Raw genomic sequence first — 19,951 nt, forward strand, 5'->3', positions numbered from 1 at the left:
GGCTTCCTGGAACGTGACCTCAGGCACCCGCACCTGGGAGCTCGCTTCTCAGAGGGGAGCAGGCCAAGCCCGCATGTCAAACCAGCCCCTACGGCTCAGTGGACCACAGACTGCAGAGCCGGCCCTGCAGCCCCTGGCAGCCCTTAGATCAGCGGTTCTCAACCTTTGAGTCGCGACCCTTTGGGGGTCGAACGACCCTTTCACAGGGCACAGGGGTCGCCTAAGAACATCGGAAAACACATATATAATTACATATCGTTTGTGTAAGTAATCATTATGCTTTAATTATGTTCAATTTGTAACAATGAAAATACATTCTGCATATCAGATATTTACATTACGATTCATAACAGTAGCAAAATTACAGTTATGAAGTAGCAACGAAAATAATGTTATGGTTGGGGGTCACCACCACATGAGGAACTGTATTAAAGGGTCGCGGCATTAGGAAGGTTGAGGACCACTGCCTTAGGTGGCCCCCTGCCCTGGCAGCAGCCCTGTGATGAAGAGAAGGTCAAAGCCGATTGCCTCTGGCTGAACCGCCTCCGCCAAGAGGGCCTCACTCAGGCGCTTTTCCATCTGAGCGTCCATGGTTGACAGAGGCCTGCCTGCACCTGTGAGCGGGTCCACGTCAGAGCCTAGAAAGACCAGCATGTCACAGGGGTGCAGTTCATCTAACGCGCCCAGTTAGGAGAAACGCCAAAGTGAGCAAAACCGTAAAATCCGAGCCCGGTGCCGGGAGTGCAAACACAACGTAATTCCACTTGCTGAATCCCCAAAGCGCATGGATACCGGATGCCCAGCGTGGCCTCTGACAAGGTGGCCTCAGCTCCGGGAGTGGCCAGGCTCCCCCAGCCTTAGCGCTCTTCAATTCAAGTTCACTGAGGTGCCGTCCAATAACAGTGAAGTTCACCGGTTTTCGGTGTTGCAGTTTCATGAGTTTTGACAAACATATACAGTGGTCCCCCTTATCACAGAGGATACATTCCAAGACCCCCCAGGAGGTGCCTGAGACTGTATACACTGTTTTTTCCCACACATACATACCTGTGATGGTTTAGTGTATAGATTAGGCATAGTAAGAGGTGAACAGTAATTAATACAATAGAGCAATTGTAACAATATGCCGTATAAGTTACATGACTGTGGCCACTGTTTTAGGGATTCCCTTGCTGAAGACCTCGCCAGGGCTCAGAGCTTTCTGGAAAACACGTTGCGGCCCATGAGGACACATGCTGCTCATGTTTTCCACCCACAAATGCAATGCCCTTTCCACCTACGCAAGCCCTCAGCACATGCCCTGCCATCACTTTTGCAGTGTGAGGTACGACAGCAAATCTAGCATGAATTTCTTTTTCCTTCCTCACAACTTCATGATAGAAGGTTCGTTCTTACCGTAGATCTTAGCAATCTAAGCAGGCAACTTTCTTCTTTCGTTATTAAATTGAGGACTTCCACCTTTTCATCTATAGCAGTGGTCGGCAAACTGCGGCTTGCGAGCCACATGCAGCTCTTTGGCCCCTTGAGTGTGGCTCTTCCTAAGCCTTAGGAGTACCCTAATTAAGTTAATAACAATGTACCTACCTATATAGTTTAAGTTTAAAAAATTTGGCTCTCAAAAGAAATTTCAATCGTTGTACTGTTGATATTTGGCTCTGTTGACTAATGAGTTTGCTGACCACTGATCTATAGCAAACACTGTATGGCTTCTCTCTGGCATATCCTAGTTACCAACATTGCTACTCCTGCGCTTTGGGACATTATTAAGTAAAATAGGGGACTTGCCCACAGCACTGCGACATCACAGCACCGATCTGATCACAGAGACGGCTCCCAGGTGGTGAGTGGGTGGGGAGTATCTATAGCTACAACACAGAGATGCTGGACAAGGGGGTGGCTCACGTCCCAGGCAGGACAGAGCAGGACGGTGCAAGATTCCATCACACGACCTGAACAGCATGCAATTTAAAATGTATGAATTGTTTACTTCTGGAATTTTCCATTTAGTGTTTCATATCGCACGCAGTTAACCACAGATAAATGAAACCATGGAAAGCAAAACCACTGTACAGTCATGTAACCACCACACTCAAGATTTAGAATATGCCTATCGCCCCCCAGAAACCACTCATTACACTTTCTTTTTTTTTTTTTTTAAATATATTTTATTGATTTTTTTACAGAGAGGAAGGGAGAGAGATAGAGAGTTAGAAACATCGATGAGAGAGAAACATCGATCAGCTGCCTCCTGCACATCTCCTACTGGGGATGTGCCCGCAACCCAGGTACATGCCCTTGACCGGAATCGAACCTGGGACCTTTCAGTCCGCAAGCCGACGCTCTATCCACTGAGCCAAACCGGTTTCGGCTACACTTTCTAATAACCCCTCCCCCTGCTCCTGTCAACCGCTGATCTGTTTCCTTCCCTGAGCTTCCCTTTTCCGGAATGTCACACGGATGGAATCACACAGCATGCATCCCAGTCTGGCTTCCCTCTCTCAGCCTACCGTCTTTTTACTGCTGAGGAAACCGGGTGGATCGGCCACAGTTTATCCATTTCCCACGGAAGGGCAACTGGGTTTGGTTTCAGTGTGGGGCCATTCTGATTAGAATCGCTATAGTCGCCAAAACCGGTTTGGCTCAGTGGATAGAGCGTCGGCCTGCGGACTGAGAGGTCCTGGGTTCGATTCCGGTCAAGGGCATGTGCCTGGGTTGCGGGCATATCCCCTGTGGGGGATGTGCAGGAGGCGGCTGATCGATGTTTCTCTCTCATCGATGTTTCTGACTCTCTGTCTCTCTCCCTTCCTCTCTGTGGAAAATCAATAAAATATATTTAAAAAAAAAAAAGAATCGCTATAGTCATTGGAACATGAGTCTTTGTGTGGGAGACATTTTCATGTCTCGGTGTCGTACCCCCAGGAGTGGAATCACTGAGTCGTATGGTCCGGTACTGTTTAACCCCATAAAAACCACTGGGTGTTTTCCAGATCGATTTCGGCCTTCCCACCAGCAGTCTGGGAGTCGGACTTACTCCATGTGCTCACCAGCACCCTCACATTGTCAGGTGTTGGGAGTTCTGTGTTTTGTTATTGTTTGAGGAAATTGTTTGGGGGTTTTTTTGGTGTGTGGTTGTTTTTTTGTTTTAAGCCATTCTGATTCATGTGTAATGGCACCTCATCGCGGTCTTATTTTGTGTTTCCTTAATGATCTTATGGTATTGAGCAGCTCATGTCTCCATGTGTTGTTTACAGCTCTCCTTCAGTAAAGTGTCAGTTCAAGAACTTTCTGCCCATTTATTAAATTCCTTTTTTTGGTAAAGGGCTGTAAGAGTCTTACACATATTCTAGACACTAGTCCTTTATCAGGTACATGTTTTGAAACTCTTTTCTCCTGCTTTGTGGCTTGTCATTTAGTTCCTCAGCAGTGGTTTTCAAAGAGCAGATGTTTTTAATTTTGATAAAACCCATTTTACCAACTTTTTTTGCTCACAGTGTATGCTTTTTGTGTCCAAAGCAATCTTTGCCTGGCCCAAGGTCACAAAGATTTTCTGCCATTTTCTTCTATAAAGTTTTTAGTTTTACCTTCTACTTTCGACCATTGCCCATTTTTGTTTGTTATTGTATATGTTATAAGGTATGAGTTAAAGGCGTGAGTTGTTTTTTGTTTTAATGGATGTCCAATTGTACCAATACTGTTTGTTAAACAGATTGTGTGTTTCCATTGAACTACCTTGGCACTTCTGTTGAAAATCAATTGGTCATTGATGTGTGGGTTCTCCTTCTAGACTCTCCTCTCTTTCACTGACCCATGTATCTGTCTTTGCACCAATAGCACACTGTCTTGACTGCAATTTTACAATAAGTGTTGAAATTGGACAGTGTAAGTCTTCCAACGTGTTCTTTTTCAAAATTTCAAATGTATAGTCACATATAAGTTTTTGAATTAACTTGTCATTTTTTGAATTAGCTTATCATTACATAAAACATTTAAATTTATATTCGTTTTAATTTGGGTTTGTGGAATCTCCAGAACAATTTGAATTGGGTGCCTTATCCTTTTAAAAGGAAAGAAGTGGTCATTTTTCAGAGGTATTATAAAAGAAAGACTAATCAGTTCCTCCCAGGCCCACCCACACAGGATGGCTTTGCCGACTGGCCCTTAGGCTGTGGAGTGCACATGTTCTGATGCAGAGGTGTGTGTGTGTGGGGGGGGGGGGGGGGGCAGGAGTGCAAACTGCCTCTCCAATCTGCTGCCTCAGACAGAAGGGGAAAGACATAGACTCGAGGTCTGGCCTTCAGCAGCCCGAGACCTAACGACAGAAAGGAGCATGTTTCCTTGACAAATATTTGAAAAGGCATTGACTTCTAAGAGCCATTGGGCAGCAAGTGGGAATTCACTAACGCAGAAGAATGAGGGGAAGTTAATTCCTCAAAGAAAAGAGTAAGAGCGAGGGGTAGGGAGGCGGGAAGCCCAGGGCTGCTCAGTGGGAGGAGGTGGGTTGAGATGAGGTCTGGGATCCCATGTTGAGAATCTGAATTCTGAGCTGTGGACACAGAAGCCCACGGAAGCTTCTGAGTGGGTTGGGGGGAGGCATGATCAGATCTGTGCTTGAGAAAAATCCCGTTGGTGACCAGCAGAAGCTTCCCTTAAGACGGTCCTGGGGATGTGCAGCAGACATGATGAGCGGGTCTGGCTGGGCAAACAGCCAAGAGCCTGGACCAGAAGGTCCCTAAAGGACAAGGCTACCAACATGATACCAGACATGAGATTAAAAGTGATGGAGAGAGAGAAACCAAGATGGCGGCATAGGTAAACACCGGAGATTGCTGCCTCGCACAACCACTTCAAAAATACAGCTAAAAGACGGAAGGACCTCACCCAGAACCACAGGAAGGCTGGCTGAGGGGAAATTCTACAACTAGAAGGAAAGAGCAAAGCATACTGAGACTCAGAGGAGGCGCAGTGAGGAAAATACAAAGGTGCGGAGATGCGTGCGGAGCGGGCTGGTGGCTGAGGGCTCGGTTGTCTGTTTCAATCCGGAGGAAGTCTCAGGCTCTGAGCTCCAGTTCCAGGCAAGTCTCTGGGGACCCAGACTCAAATGGGAGAAGCGGGACTGTCTGGCATCGGTCGGAACTCGAGGGCAGCTTTCTCTCCGAGGTTTGCAGCAGTTGCTGGGACTCTGAGAGGCAGAGCCTCTGGGGGACAGGACTGAGAGCAGCCATAACTGCTCGCTCGGCCTGCCCTGTTGATCCCCTGAGACCCGCCCTGCCCAAGCCCTGCACAGAGGCATTTGAGGGATAGCCTGCGGCAAAGGCTAGATTAGCACCTCCTAGAGGACAGACGTTCTCCCACTGCAGACACAGCTGATTCTCACAGACAGTTGGCCTGGAGGTCAAATCCCCCCACCCCCAGTATTACCTACAACAATCCAGGCTTAACTACAACAAGACTGCGCACAAAGACCACAAGGGGGTGCAGCAAGAAAGCATAAAAAATGTGGAGACAAAGAAACAGGACACAGCTGACAGAAATGGAGGCTATAGAGTTCAGAACCACACTTTTAAGATCTCTCAAGAGCTGTCTAGAAGCTGCCGATAAACTTAGTAAGGCCCTTGAAAAGACTGGTGGGACCGCCGATAAATATAGTGAGATCTTCAAGAAATCTAATGAGACCCTCGATGTTGTATAAAGAACCAACTAGAAATTAAGCATGCACTGACTGAAATAAAGAATATTATACAGACTCCCAACAGCAGACCAGAGGAGCGCAAGAATCAAGTCAAAGATTTGAAATGCGAAGAAGCAAAAAATACCCAACCGGAAAAGCAACATGAAAAAAGAATCTGAAAATATGAAGATAGTGTAAGGAGCCTCTGGGGCAGCTTCAAGCATACCAACATCCGAATTATAGGGGTGCCAGAAGAAGAGAGAGAGCAAGATATTGAAAACCTATTTGAAAAATAATGACAGAAAACTTCCCCTACCTGGTGAAAGAAATAGACTTACAAGTCCAGGAAGCGCAGAGAACCCCAAACAAAAGGAATCCAAAGAGGACCACACCAAGACACATCATAATTAAAATGCCAAGGGCAAAAGACAAAGAGAGAATCTTAAAAGCAGCCAGAGAAAGAAACTCAGTTACCTACAAGGGAATACCCATACGACTGTCAGCTGATTTCTCAACAGAAACTTTGCAGGCCAGAAGGGAGTGGCAAGAAATATTCAAAGTGATGAATGCCAAGAACCTACAACCAAGATTACTTTATCCAGCAAAGCTATCATTCAGAATTGAAGGTCAGATAAAGAGATTCACAGATAAGAAAAAGCTAAAGGAGTTCATCACCACCAAACCAGTATTATATGAAATGCTGAAAGGTATCCTTTAAGAAGAGGAAGAAGAAGAAAAAGGTAAAGATACAAATTATGAACAACAAATACGCATCTATCAACAAGTGAATAAATAATCTGATGAACAGAATGAACTGGTGATTATAATAGAATCAGGGACATAGAAAGGGAATGGACTGACTATTCTTGTGGGGGAAAGGGGTGTGGGAGATGTGGGAAGAGACTGGACAAAAATCGTGCACCTATGGATGAGGACAGTGGGTGGGGAGTGAGGGTGGAGGGTGGGGTGGGAACTGGGAGGAGGGGAGTTATGGGGGGGAAAAAAGAGGAACAAATGTAATAATCTGAACAATAAAGATTTAATTTAAAAAAAAATAAAAGTGATGGAGAGGCACAGGATGTCACAGCCATCTCCTTGCTCCCCTGGACCCTGAAAGCACCTACAGCTCAGCCAGCACATTCACAACCCCAGGCTGAGCTCTGTCGTGATCACTAACAACACAACCTTGGCCCTCATGAACGACACTAGTCCTGGCCAGTGTGGCTCAGTTGGTTGGGCATAGCCTTGTGCACCGAAAGGGTGTCGATGGGGTGTGTAGGAGGCAGCCAATCAATGATTGCTGCTTCACTCTCACATCCATGCTTCTCTCTCACTCCCTTTCCCTTCCTCTCTCTCTAAAATCAATAAAAAATATTTTTAAAAAAGAACATCACTAGGTAAGAGCATATCACTCAAGACATCTACGAATATTCATAGTCTGCTCTCCGGGGACAATATTTTATATTAAGGTCAACTAAAAAAATGCAGCCTTTGGAAAGATGGCTTTGCTATTAAGATTCTGCCACTGGGGTTGAATAAAATTCTTGGCAACCCCATGTATAAATCTGAAAAGCCTGAAAGAGAGACAGATGGAACAGTCAGCGGAGAACCCCAGTGACAGAAACAACTATGCTCTGGTAGGGGAAGAAAGGGCAGAAAGGCATCTTTGTTTATTTTTACAAAATTTGGAGAACACAGTCTCCCCCAGCTGTCTCCGCTAGATCAAACCAGCTGCAAATGGGAGTCGAGAGGGGTTTGCCAACACTCAGAATCAAAGTCCAACGGGCCCATGGCCTGTTTCTTGTCTTTTCATCCCTTGGGATGTCAAGACGACAATTTCATTTGTGCATTGATGCCGCCTGCCCATTCAATACGCGTCTGATTCATCTGCGAACTCCAAACCCCGCTTCGAATCTGAATCAGAACACAAAAGCACCACCCGTTCACTTCCTGGTCGGCCCTCTGAGATCTCACAAAACCAGCACGGAAGGCCGTCTGGGGTGACTGTTCAGTCTCGGACCCACGTTTTTCCACCAGCTCAGGGACGCTCAGACCCTGCCCACCTGTGGCCACATGCAGGCTCCCTGCTTCTCCCATTCCCCTGCCAGCCTCGGGGGACTCCAAGGACTTTTAGGGGGTTGGTACCTGTAACCAGGGGACCATATTTGGCCTTTCTTAGGGCCTATAAAACCCACACGAAGTCAGTTGTGGGAAAGAGACATCTTCAAGCTCGTCTATCAAGTCACGCCTCTGTGGGCGTCCACTGAACTAGAGCAGAGCCGAATGAGAATCTGCTTCCCTTTCTTATTTATTAAAGAAAGACAATACCCTGGATGGCGAAGTTCAGTGGTTAGAGCACCAGCCTGTGCACCGAAGGGTCATGGGTTCAATTCCCAGCCAAAGGCAGGTACCTGAGTTACAGGTTCCATCCCCGGCCCCTATCAGGGTGCATGCTAGAGGCACCCAATCAATGTGTCTCTCTCACATCAATGTTTCTCCCCGCACCCCCTCTACTCTCTGTAAAAATCAATGGAAAAAATATCTTCCGGTGAGAATTAAAAAAGAAAAAAAAGACAACCAACAAAATGATAAAAACTCAACAAAATACTTCTGTCAGGGGTCAGTTCGCTGCTCTCACACTCTGCTTTTCTGAGCTTTTCTTGGAAATGTGGGCCTAACTGCCACGTGCAAAACCCCACGCTGCTGGGTCCCGAGACCTCTCCACAGTGTCAGAGATTGAGCATTAAAGCGGCATAGTCACTTCTGGGCCCGGTTCACGGCCGCGGGGTTCCCGCCAGGAGGCAGAAGATCATCTAAACTCTCAATCTTGCCGAGAAAGAAAAAACAAAACACCCACGCAGTGGGGAACAATTTCCCCACTGTGTGGGTGGTGGGGCCCCGAGAGCTGTTATCTGCAAAGGGCACTTCTGGGGGTTACCCAGCTGTCACCACCGTGTGGATTCCACCCGAAAACCTCAAGCCAAACAGTGGGGAATGAACATCAAGAGACAATTTTCCACTCTGCGAAAACGACTTGACTTTACAAAAATAAATGAAAACTCCACGATAATAAACCAAACGTGTGCAGGACCTGCTGTCAAGCACCCAGGTGGTCAGGGAAGATGCTCTTCTTTACCCTGAACATCTGTACAGTCAGAACAAGACATCATCATTCCCTACTTCCTCACCCCTCAGCACCTACCCCACACGATGTTCACACGCACACGCACACACACACACACACACACACATGCGCGTGCGTGCTCCTGTACCACACAGACAGGTCTGAGGAACCGGTCTGGCAGGAGTTAGAGTCTGACCCACCATGTCTGGGGACAAGAGTGGGAGAGGCAGGGTGTGCCTGGGTTAGTGGGCAGGGAGATTCCTTACCTCTGAGCATGTTCATTGTAACAAGGGAGATGTGATAGCAGAGGCACCAATGCACATGCATGGAAACAGGACCAGGCCCCCCTTCAAGCCTGGAGCCCCTCATCCACCAGGGCCTCCTGCTCCAGGCAGCTCTGCCTGTGTGTCTGCAGCAGCCTGGCCACTAAAGTTAGAGAATTATAGTGACTTCTTCCCACATTCATGTCCTTTGAGTCCCTGCAGTTCATTCCTCTTCGTAAGTGAACCATCCTCCAATGTTGTTACCTTGGAACCATGTTTGCCTTCTCCTGTTCCTTCACCTGCCCTCACCTACTACAGGAGGCTGCTGGGTTTCCTCCACCATCTCTCTTGGCGCCAGCCCTCCTGTTAGAATTTTGGAAACAGACCTGGTGATTAGAGCCTGATGTTCCAAACCTTGTTTCTGAAGATACCCCATCCACAGCAAGAGGACCCAGGAAGCCATCAATTCCATCAGGTGCGTTCTGGGTCAAAGCAACAATGGACATGGAAACCATTTTTTTGTTAAATAATTTTTTAAATATATTTTTATTGATTTCAGAGAGGAAGGGAGAGGGAAAGCGAGATAGAAACATCAATGATGAGAGCGAATCATTGATCGGCTACCTCCTGCATGCCCCCTACTGGGGATGAAGCCTGCAACCTGGGCTTGTGCCCTTGACCAGAATCTAACCCGGGACCCTTCAGTCTGTAGGCCAACACTCTATCCACTGAGCCAAACAAGCTAGGACCATGGAAACCATTTATCAGTAGCAGACGGTCTGGAATGACCTGGAACTATAAAGGCATAGGATACACCCCCATTTAAAAAGTAATGGCAGTTCCTCAAAACCTAAAAGGAGAATCCCATATGATCCAGCAATTCCACTTGTGGATAAACATTCAAACAAATTGAAAGCAGGGTATGGAAGAGATACTTGCATGTGTCCATAGCAGTATTATTCACAATAGCCAAAAGGTAGAAGCAATTCAAGTATCCACTGACTGATGAATGGGATAAACAAAATGTATATATACTTATAATGGAACTAGAGGCCCAGTGCATGAAATTCATGTGTGTGTGTGGCGGGGGGAGGAGTCCCTTCAGCCCAGCCTGCACCCTCTCCAATCCGGGACCCCTTGCGGGATGTCCGACTGCCATTTTAGGCCTGATCCCGGTGGTCTGGCCTAAACTGGCAGTCAGGCATCCCTCTCTCACCTGCTGCCTGCCTGGTTGCCCCCAACTGCTCCCCTCTGCTGGCCTGGTCACCCCTCAGAGCCACCCTCCCCCACAGCCTGGTTGCCCCACACAGCCTGCTTGTTCAGTTGTTTGGTCGTCCTTCACGAACCCCTCTGCCAGCCTGGTTGTAGGCAGCCATCTTGTGAGGGCGTGGGGGTTAATTTGCATATTACCTCTTTATTATATAGGGTATTATGCAGCCTTGAAAAGGAGTGAAATTCTGACATGTACTGCAACATGGAAGAGCCCTGAGGACATTCTGTAAGTGAAATAAGCCAGTCACAAAAATAAAAACATGTATGATTCAAGTTATATGAGGTTCCTAGAGTAGTCAAATTCAGAAACAGAAACTAGAATGGGGGTTCCCAGAGGGTGAGAGAGGGAAATGGAGAGGTTCAATGGGGACAGAGTTTCAGTTTGGAATGATGAAAAGTTCTGGAGGTGAATGGTAGTGATGGTTGTGGTTTTTGCATCCATGGAGTCAAGCAACCACAGATCGGACTCAGAAGAAAAAAATATCCCAGAAAGTTCCACAAAGTAAAACTTGAATTTGTCACATACCAAGCACTGCGCTGAATCCACATGCATGAAGTGATGTTCAGGCTCAGCTTGCTGTCACCTACACGCAGATACAGGTTACATGCTATTTTATAGTTACGCCATTTTATATAAGGGACTTGGGCATCTATGGATCTTGGTATCTTGGGCAGGGCAGGGTCCTGGAACCAATCCCCAATGGAGACTGAGGGACAACTGTACTTAATGCCACTGAACTAGCCGTACACTCTTTAACCTTTTTTAAGGGTTGAAATGGTAAGTTTGATACTGTATTAAGTCATCGACAAAAGGATGGCAGTTTCAATTAATCTAAATAAGCTAGTAGGACTTTTAAAGAGGGGACACAACCAGAAACCCACACCCTTCATCTTCCTCCTCTCTGAGGACAGAGGTAGATGACAGGGCCAGACAGCAGGAGGGGCACAAGAGCCACGCAGCGGGCAGCGCCATGCAGGCCTCTGAGAGGAAGATGATCCCCCTGGGCACCTCACCCCAGGACAGGACAGACGGCAGGCGAGGGCAGGTGGGGCCTGGCCTGCAAATGGCTCTTGGTGACATGTTAGTAAGTGCCATCTTCCTGCACATGAGGGGTTTCCCAGAAGATGGGGTTTCTAACCCCCCCCCCCCCCCAGCCCCAGCCACACACACACACAATTTACAGACGCTGCTGTGCTCCCTGGGACTTTAAGAATTCCTTACATTTCAGAAGTAAGTTTTGGAAAACACAACCTCTAATAACGCCTTCGTTATTTTAAGATGCTGATAGCAAAGGTCAAATGCTCCTCGGGATGCCGTCACCTTGGCTGCTGTGAATCAGATGTGCGACTCGGACATTGACACGGTTAGAGGCCCAGCCCAACCAGAAAAGCCTGCCCTTCAACCGTGAGTGATGGCAATCGCTTCCTAACCACCCTTTCTGCTCCCCAAGTCTTCCGACTCCTGTGCAGGGGACACGCAGAGGCTGTGGGCAGCCACTTGTGAATACCGGCTTCATGGTGCCGCCATCCACACCCGGTCCCCAGCCCCCGAGTCGGGTAAAGGAGCTCGGAGCTTGCAGGGGAGTCTCAGTAGATGTCCCCTCGGTTCCTCCTCCTTCATCTCATTACTTTCCTTTCTAACTTTAGATTTTTGTTTCTGCTGTACATATGCAAATATCCATGATTCCCTGCTCTTTAGTTGACACCTCAGAGCCAGGACAGGGGACAGGACAGCAAACACTCCTGGACACACAGCACAGGGCGTGTGAGGGCACAGGTGGCCTGGCTGGAGGGCGTGCTGTGCTGCCTGGGTGGGAGGAACCTGGACCCCGAAGAGATTTGCTCACATACCACAGACAGCTGCTGACCTTCCCCTTGACCCCATCCAGCTCTGTGTTGGGCTGTTGTTCTGAGGGGTGCGATCAAAGTTTGTGGTTGAGACAGAACTGCTAAGGCTGCAGACTGTAGACTGAGGCAGCCCAGCTCAATCCCGTCCCTCCACACCCTCCCCACACTCTGCCTCTCCTCCAATTGATGTCCCACAGTCATTTAAGACTGTATTCTCAACGACCCACAGGATCAGCCGGCCAGGGCAGCTGCCTGGGCCGCTGGGCCCGCCTCCCACTCCCCCACGTTAGGGGAACAGGAGTGTTACAGATTCGCCTCCTCTAAGAAGCCTCCTCCGGTGGGTTTGCTTCCTCCCGTAAGGCTGTGTCTGCCCTGAAGTCTTCACCACACATGCTCATCGTGCCTCCAACTCGTAAGTGAAGAAAACAGTGTCCTCAGTCTCTTTCCACAAGGCCTCCAAATAATACTGCAACACTTGACCGAGTGACAAATTGCATTTTCCAAAAATGGCCGCATGAAGATCTCCCACCTCTCACGCTCTTATTACAATGTGGCCAACACTCCTTCCACTGCGAGGTGGGGCCTCGTCTGTGACTGCTCCAACCAACAGCGTAGGTGGAAGGCTGGCCACAGACAGGAGACAGCTGCCAGCGGCCTCTCTCTTTCCGGGACACTCACGCAAAGAGAGCCCGCCCCTGAGCTGTGAGGAAGCTGCACTCGCCCATGTGGAGAGGGACAGACGCCCAGCCCCGAGCCAGCATCAGCCACCAGACACGGGTGACCGAGCCCTCAGATGACTTTGCTCCCGGTCTTGAGGCTTCCAGCATAGGCCCCACAGTCTGTGGAGCAGACACAAGCCATCTTTTTTTTTAAATACTAGCTTATGGAGATATAATTCACATACCGTAAAGTTCACTCTTCTAAAGTGTACAGTTCAGTGGTCTTAAAGCATTAACAGAGCTGTGCAGCCATCACAGCCATCTGATTCCAGGACAACCCACCATCCCCAATAGAAACCCTGCACCATGAAGTCACTCCCCGTATCCCATTCCCTGCCCCCCCCCAAACCCCCACAACTACCAATTCACTCTCTGCCCCCACAGACCTGCCCACTCTGGACACTTCACACTAATAGAGTCATACAGTCAGGGACCCCTGTGACCAACCTCACTCGCCCAGCATATCCTCAAGGTTCTTGCACGTTGCAGCATGCACCAAGCCCCAATCCTCTCCATGGCCAGACAATATTCCATTCACTCTCTATCCATCTTCTCATCAATGGATGGACACTTGGGTTGTTTCCACTTTTTGGCTATTATGAGTAATGCTACTATGAACATTTATGTACAGATTTTTGCATGGATATATGTTTCATTTCTCTTGGGTATATACTTAGGAGTGGATTGTGGCTCATATGGTGTTTAATCATTTGAGGAATCGCCAGACTGTTTTCCTTAGCGGCTGCACCATTTGACATTCCCACCAGCAGTGTATGAGGCTTCCAAACTCTCTACATCCTCTTCAACACTTGACATTTTTTTGTTTTATTCATCCTAGTGTGTGTAGGTATAAGCCATCTTGACTGCCCTTTCCAAGTCTTTGTTAACCCCGAGAAGGAATATACCTGCTAAGAAGGACTCCTTGTGGGCTCAAATTCATAACCAGAGTCTAGCAGCCATTTCTGGCAGACTGGGCTGCCAGCCTCCTGCACTGTGCTCCAGCCGGCTGGGTCAACCCCTTTAAAGGACTTCCTACAATCATCTTTTGTCCAATGGGCTGAGACCTGTTCCATTTGTCCAATTGGAGCTGCACAGCTATATTCTCATTTGTATTTTTACTGACCAATCGGAGTGACTTCACAACAAACATTCAGGATGCACGATTCCAGCCAATCAAGACACTGCTATGTAAACCAATCAAATTTCATAAATTTGGATCCTTCATTTGCAAAAAAAATGAACCAATCAGGGTGAGCACATTCTCTGTATAAGCAGCCTCCCGTTGTCTCAGGGGAGCACACCCCGTCTCCCCCAGAGGCTGCATTTTCCGGGTTTGCAATGTTCACCTGAATGTTGTCTCCTTTTACCTCTCCCCAGACTGGGGACTCCTGTTGGCATTGGATTGGTGGTGGCAATCTTGTTTTTTAATTTATTGATTTTAGAAAGAGAAGAGAGATAGAACCATCAATTGTTCCACTTATTTATGCAGTCATTCATTGATTCTTGTGTGTATCCTGATCAGGGGTCAAACCCACAACCTTGGCATATTGGGATGACCCTCTAACCACTGAGCTACCCGGCCTGGGCAGCGGGTTCAAACTTCTGTTGTCACCTCTGACCCACTGAGTGCTAGAGCATGATAGACGGTAGTTCAGTGACACCAGGCAGCCATAGAAACGGGGGCAGATTCCATACATGAGGCCACAGGAGGAGCAAACTCTGCCCTGTCTAAAGTCGACATTCCTCTTTCCCTTCATCACGAAGGTGCTCCTGTCCTTAGCTCCTGCAGGGCTGTGGCTTGGGGTCCACCCTTCTACTCGATTCAACCACATTTCTTCAGCGAGGCTGGGCTGCTCTGGGGAAAGGCCCGGAGGGAAAGCCATTCACAATCCAAGCCAAGTGCTCCTTCCCAGAGCACATCCTGGCCCTCAACCATGGGAGGCGCATGCTACCTGCTGCCAAGCTGGTGGTAAGAGAACATCCTCCCTTCCCAGAGGAAGAACATGCTCAGCCCGGAGAAGGCTCCACCAGCCCAGTGCGGTGTTGGTGACAACACAGAATGCCGCCAGGCACCCACCAGGCCCTGGGTGAGGAGCAGGGATCTTCTCACAAACAAAGGCCTGGGCCAGGGACCAGCACAGGAACAAAGGCACCGCCCAGCCACCCGCAGGTCTACCTTACCCCTGCAGGAAGGCTGATGGTTGGGCAAAGTCCTCCGTGCGACAAAGTTAAAAAGAAAGCTTTCTTCTCCAGCTCCACACAGACTGGGCGTTTGCCTAAGCTGGAACTCTGCTCGGAGCCACCACAGGGTAACCCTCGACACCACGGGAAGAGCACATTTTGTTCCCCAAACGAATGAGAGCAAGGTCTGAGCTCTCCTAGGAAGAGGCACCTGTAGGCCTCCTGCAGAATCAGGCAGCTGCTTCCCCTCACAGGCAGGACTCACGTGAGAAAAGTCACACCAAAGGGCAAGGGAGACGATAAAAACCTCCACCTCTCTCTCTCTCTCTCTCTCTCTCTCTCTCTCTCACACACACACACACACACACACACACACACACACACCACATCCCGTGTCCAGTAGGCATTCAAGTCCAGGTCAACCGTCCACACCAGCGTCCTCATTGCAGAGCAGCGGTGCGTCCTGCAGGCTGCAGGCTCGGCGGTGCTCACAGGGAAGGGCGTGCAGCCGCCCTGGGCAGGCACACTTAGGATTCCAAGACATAACAGCCATGGCCAGCTTCTCTGGAGCAGCTGAGCTCCAAGGGAGCCCACAAACGCCCTCCACGGATGCTTTGCTTCACTCCTGCCCTCTCCTACTCTCACCTACACAGCTCACAGCAGCTGTCAGAGGTCTTGGTGATGGCCCACTTTACTGCCCAGTTCCTGCGGAGATGGGAGCCTTGCACACAGTGGTTCTAAGCGTTTGCAGAAGGCAAACTCGTTGTGAAAGCAGACACCAGGGCTGTTGGTGGAGAGCTGGCCTGACATCCTGAGCTGCGCCCAGGAAGGTGAGGTGGAGCCTGTCGCCGGCGGCTGGTGCTCCCCGGAGGCTGTCAGCCCAGTAGATTTACGGACAAGAGGAACCTGCGTGTGGCCCCTCTGCTGGAACTGGATTTCATTTTAATTAATTCAACACCTTAATACATTTTGATGTGTGCAAAGGGGGAAGATGGACTCAAACATATGATGCAATTGAGACAAAGGTAGAAATCATGCCACGAGATAAAACTAGGGGCTTTTGCCCATTCTCAGATGGACCTGAGACGGGCGGGGGCCGGCGTGGAGGGGCCAGGGCTCCCCTGGCTCTCGGGTTTCGCATCTCACGCAGGACACCCCCAATTTCGGTTCTCACTCTTGGACAAAGTACATTGCTCACTTCTGTACCCCTGCCCTAGAACATACTTTTTATTTTAAAAGCAACATGCTACTTACCGCCACTTCACATAAAAGCCTCATTCCTCCAAACAGCAGCTAACTCTTGCCAGTCAACTAGAACAATGTCATCTGATGGATGCGGCACTGACATCATGGGGAGAGCAGCCACCAACATGAAGCTCAAAGCCTGCAGACTGGAGCAAGCCAATACTGCCAGACGCCAGCAAGCATATTCCTTTAAGAAAAAGTAAACTTTACCTGTGGCTGTAGCGAATGGCTATCGTCAACCCAAGCTGCAATTAAGAGAGAAATACACATTAAATAATATACAGAATATGCTGAAGTCACCAGAAAATTAATTTAATGTGGTCAATAATTTTTAAAAGTTTCCTATTATGCCCCATGGTGAATACTTCATAAATAACACATTTTAATAATAGCTCTTTAGTTTCAACTCAGCTTTTAGGGGATAATCACATTTTGAAAGGGTCTTTATGAAGCCTCCACTATTTCATTGTGGACTGAACAGAAAGCATCTCTCCTCAGGAAAGACTTCCAGAACAGGGCTCTTTGTTTCCCCCCCTTTTTTTCTTTTAAAAAAAAATTAAAACGTTCTTTATTGAGGTATAATTGACAAATAAGGCTGTACACATTTAAAGTGTACAAGTTGGTGATTTGATAAGCATATACACTGTGAAATGATTACCACACGTTACCATGTTCAGCAACATAATTATCTTTGTTTGCTGAGAACACTTAAGATCTGCTCTCAGCAACTTTCCAGCACGTAATAGTTTGTTGGCCATAGTCACATGCTGTACACTAGATCCCTGGAACTTGCTCATTTAAAACTGGAAGTATGTACCTTTGACCAGCATCCCCCCATTTCCCTACCCCAGCCCCTAGCAACCACCACTGTACTTTCTGTTTCTATGAGCAAAACAAGGTTCTCTCAACTCTTGAGATAAAGAACTGAGGATGGGGCTGCTCTGTGTGCTGCTTCTGAGGTTTGCATTAGAAGAGGACCACTGTTCTCTGTCTCCCATACCCCAGGGGACTGACCACCTGGGCAGGGTCGCCCTGAGGGGTCACACTGACTCCATAAGCTTGATGACAGCAGGCCATAGCTCTGAGGACAGCAAGGCAGCAAGCCTGTGAATCACATGTGACATCAAGACGGGAAACCATAAAAATCCTACAAGACTCCATAGGCAGCAAAATAGCAGACATATGTTGCAGCAATATCTTTACCGACACAGCTCCTAGGGCAATGGAGACTAAGGAGAAAATAAACAAATGGGACTACATCAAAATAAAAAGCTTCTGCTCAGCAAAAGAAACCATCAACAGAACGACAAGAAAGCCCACAGCATGGGAGAACATATTTGCCAATGATATTTCAGATAAGGGTTTAATCTCCAAAATTTATAGATAACTCATGCAACTTAACAAAAGGAAGATAAATGATCCAATCAAAAAATGGGCAAAGGACCTAAATAGACACTTTTCAAAAGAGGACATACAGAAGGCCGAGAGACATATGAAAACATGCTCACAGTCACTAATCATCCAAGAGATGCAAATCAAAACAATGAGGTACCATCTCACACCTGTCAGAATGGCTATCATCAACAAATCAACAAACGACAAGTGCTGGCAAGAATGTGGAGAAAAAGGAACCCTCCTGCACTGCGGGTGGGAATGCAGACTGGTGCAGCCACTGTGGAGATAGTATGGAGTTTCCTCAAAAAATTAAAAATGGAACTGCCATTTGACCCAGTGATCCCACTTCTAGTACTATATCCCAAGAAACCAGAAACACCAGTCAGAAAGGAATATGCACCCCTATGTTCATAGCAGCACAATTTACAATAGCTAAGATTTGGAAACAACCTAAGTGCCCATCAGCAGATGAGTGGATTAAAAAATTGTGGTACATCTACACAATGGAATATTATGCTGCAATAAAAAAGAAGAAACTTTTACCATTTGCAACAGCATGGATGGAACTGGAGAGCATTATGCTAAGTGAAATAAGTCAGTCGGAGAAAGATAAATATCACATGATCTCACTCATATGTGGGATATAATGATCAACATAATTTGATGAACAAGAATAGATCCAGAGACAAATGGCGGGGGGGGGGGGGCATTAGAGAGCAACCAAAGGACTTGTATGCATGCATATTAGCATAACCAATGGACACAGACACTGGAGCAGTGGGGGCTTGCCCGGGATGGGAATGGCTGGGGGGTCGGGTGGTGTCCACTGGGGGAAAAGGAGACATACGTAAAACTTTAGACAATAAAAATAAATAAATAAATAACAATAAAATTTTTTAAAAAGAGAAAGTGTGTGCCCTGGATGGTGTGGCTCAGTTGGTTGGGCATCAGTTTCTGGCTCTATTCCTGGTAGGGGATGTGCTGGAGGCAGCCGATGGTTGTTCCCCTCTCACGTCAATGTTTCTCTCTCTCTCTCCCTCTCCCTTCCTCTCGCTCTAAAAAAAAATAATAATTAAAATTTAAATTTAAAAAAAAAACTAAAAAAGAGAGAAAGTGTGCATGACCACTGGGCACAGCACCAGTGAGGGCCCAGGCGACCCAGTGACTCGCTCTCTATTCTGGGGGTGTGGTGGAAACCTCTCAGGCATAACTAGGGGTCCAGTCACAAGGCCTGGGCCTGGCCCTCAGCTCCTTCACACAAAGTCAGTTGTGGACCATGGAAAAGTCCGTCCAGGCCTTAGCTGGTTGTGCTCAGTGGATAGAGCCTCAGCCTGCAGACTGAAGCGTCCCAGGTTTGATTCCAGTCAAGGGCACATGCCTGGGGTGCAGGCTCGTGGGGAGCATCCAGGAGGCAGCCGATCAATGATTCTCTTTCATCATTGATGTTTCTATCTATCTTTCCCTCTCCCTTCCTCTCTGAAATCAATAAAAATATATATTTTTTTAAAAAGTCAGGCCAACTATTTCAACTGCTAACTGCCTAACAGGAAAAACTATATATAATAACTGCCTCTCTATATAAGCAATACCCTATTTATGAAAATGTTGTCACTTTCCAAAATCTCATTTTTAAGTTAGTTTTTGGAACTTAGAACGTACTTTATCATGTAAAAAACATTCATAAGCCATGATAACTACATGAGTTTCATTCAACCGCTAGTGCTCGAACGATGGAATCACTAGTTTAAGGAACTCACAGCCGTTAAAACCCCAAGCCTCACTGGTAATATTTCCAGGCAAAGAGTTTACCTATGTTGCAGTTAATATAACCAAACACATCATTGCTGATTTCTTTGATGTCGCCCCCATGGAGGTGCGGTGACTTCTGTGGCACTATCCTGGGTCCTGCAAGATGCCAGGAGGGTCTCCGGGCCATGGCGAAGAGAGTGAGGAGAAGTAAAATCGTCGCTGAGATAAAAAAAAAAAATAAAAGCCCAATGACTCTGTCCAGCCCGACATACAGAGTCCCCCAGCTACTGACTGACCTACTCAGCTCCAGAATCAGCCTCCGCTGCTGGCATCCCTGCAAACACCCCAGTGCAGAACCAACAACGATGGGCCATCCGCTGTCCTGGCGACGGGGCTCAGCTTTCCGCAACACATCTCTCAAAGTGAAGCATGAAATATACAACAAGCTGATGTTGTATGGCACTCGCCCGAATTTATGCAACGATCT

The 19,951-nt window shown here is 47.7% G+C and overlaps 1 protein-coding gene across 1 annotated transcript in view; it reads right to left on the reverse strand.

Annotated features, from left to right (window-relative positions):
- Positions 1-468: 468 nt before the first annotated feature.
- The window catches only part of ACOXL (acyl-CoA oxidase like), a gene marked incomplete at both ends in the record, with an annotated part of 80,297 nt that continues 60,814 nt past the window's right edge, over positions 469-19,951 (reverse strand). The window contains 3 exon segments of the mRNA XM_081101523.1: positions 469-638; positions 15,725-15,780; positions 16,531-16,565. Coding sequence (XP_080957649.1) covers positions 469-638; positions 15,725-15,780; positions 16,531-16,565 — 261 coding nt within the window.

The sequence above is a fragment of the Myotis nattereri genome, assembly GCF_964212035.1.
Source record: "Myotis nattereri genome assembly, chromosome: 10".
NCBI lineage: Eukaryota > Metazoa > Chordata > Mammalia > Chiroptera > Vespertilionidae > Myotis > Myotis nattereri.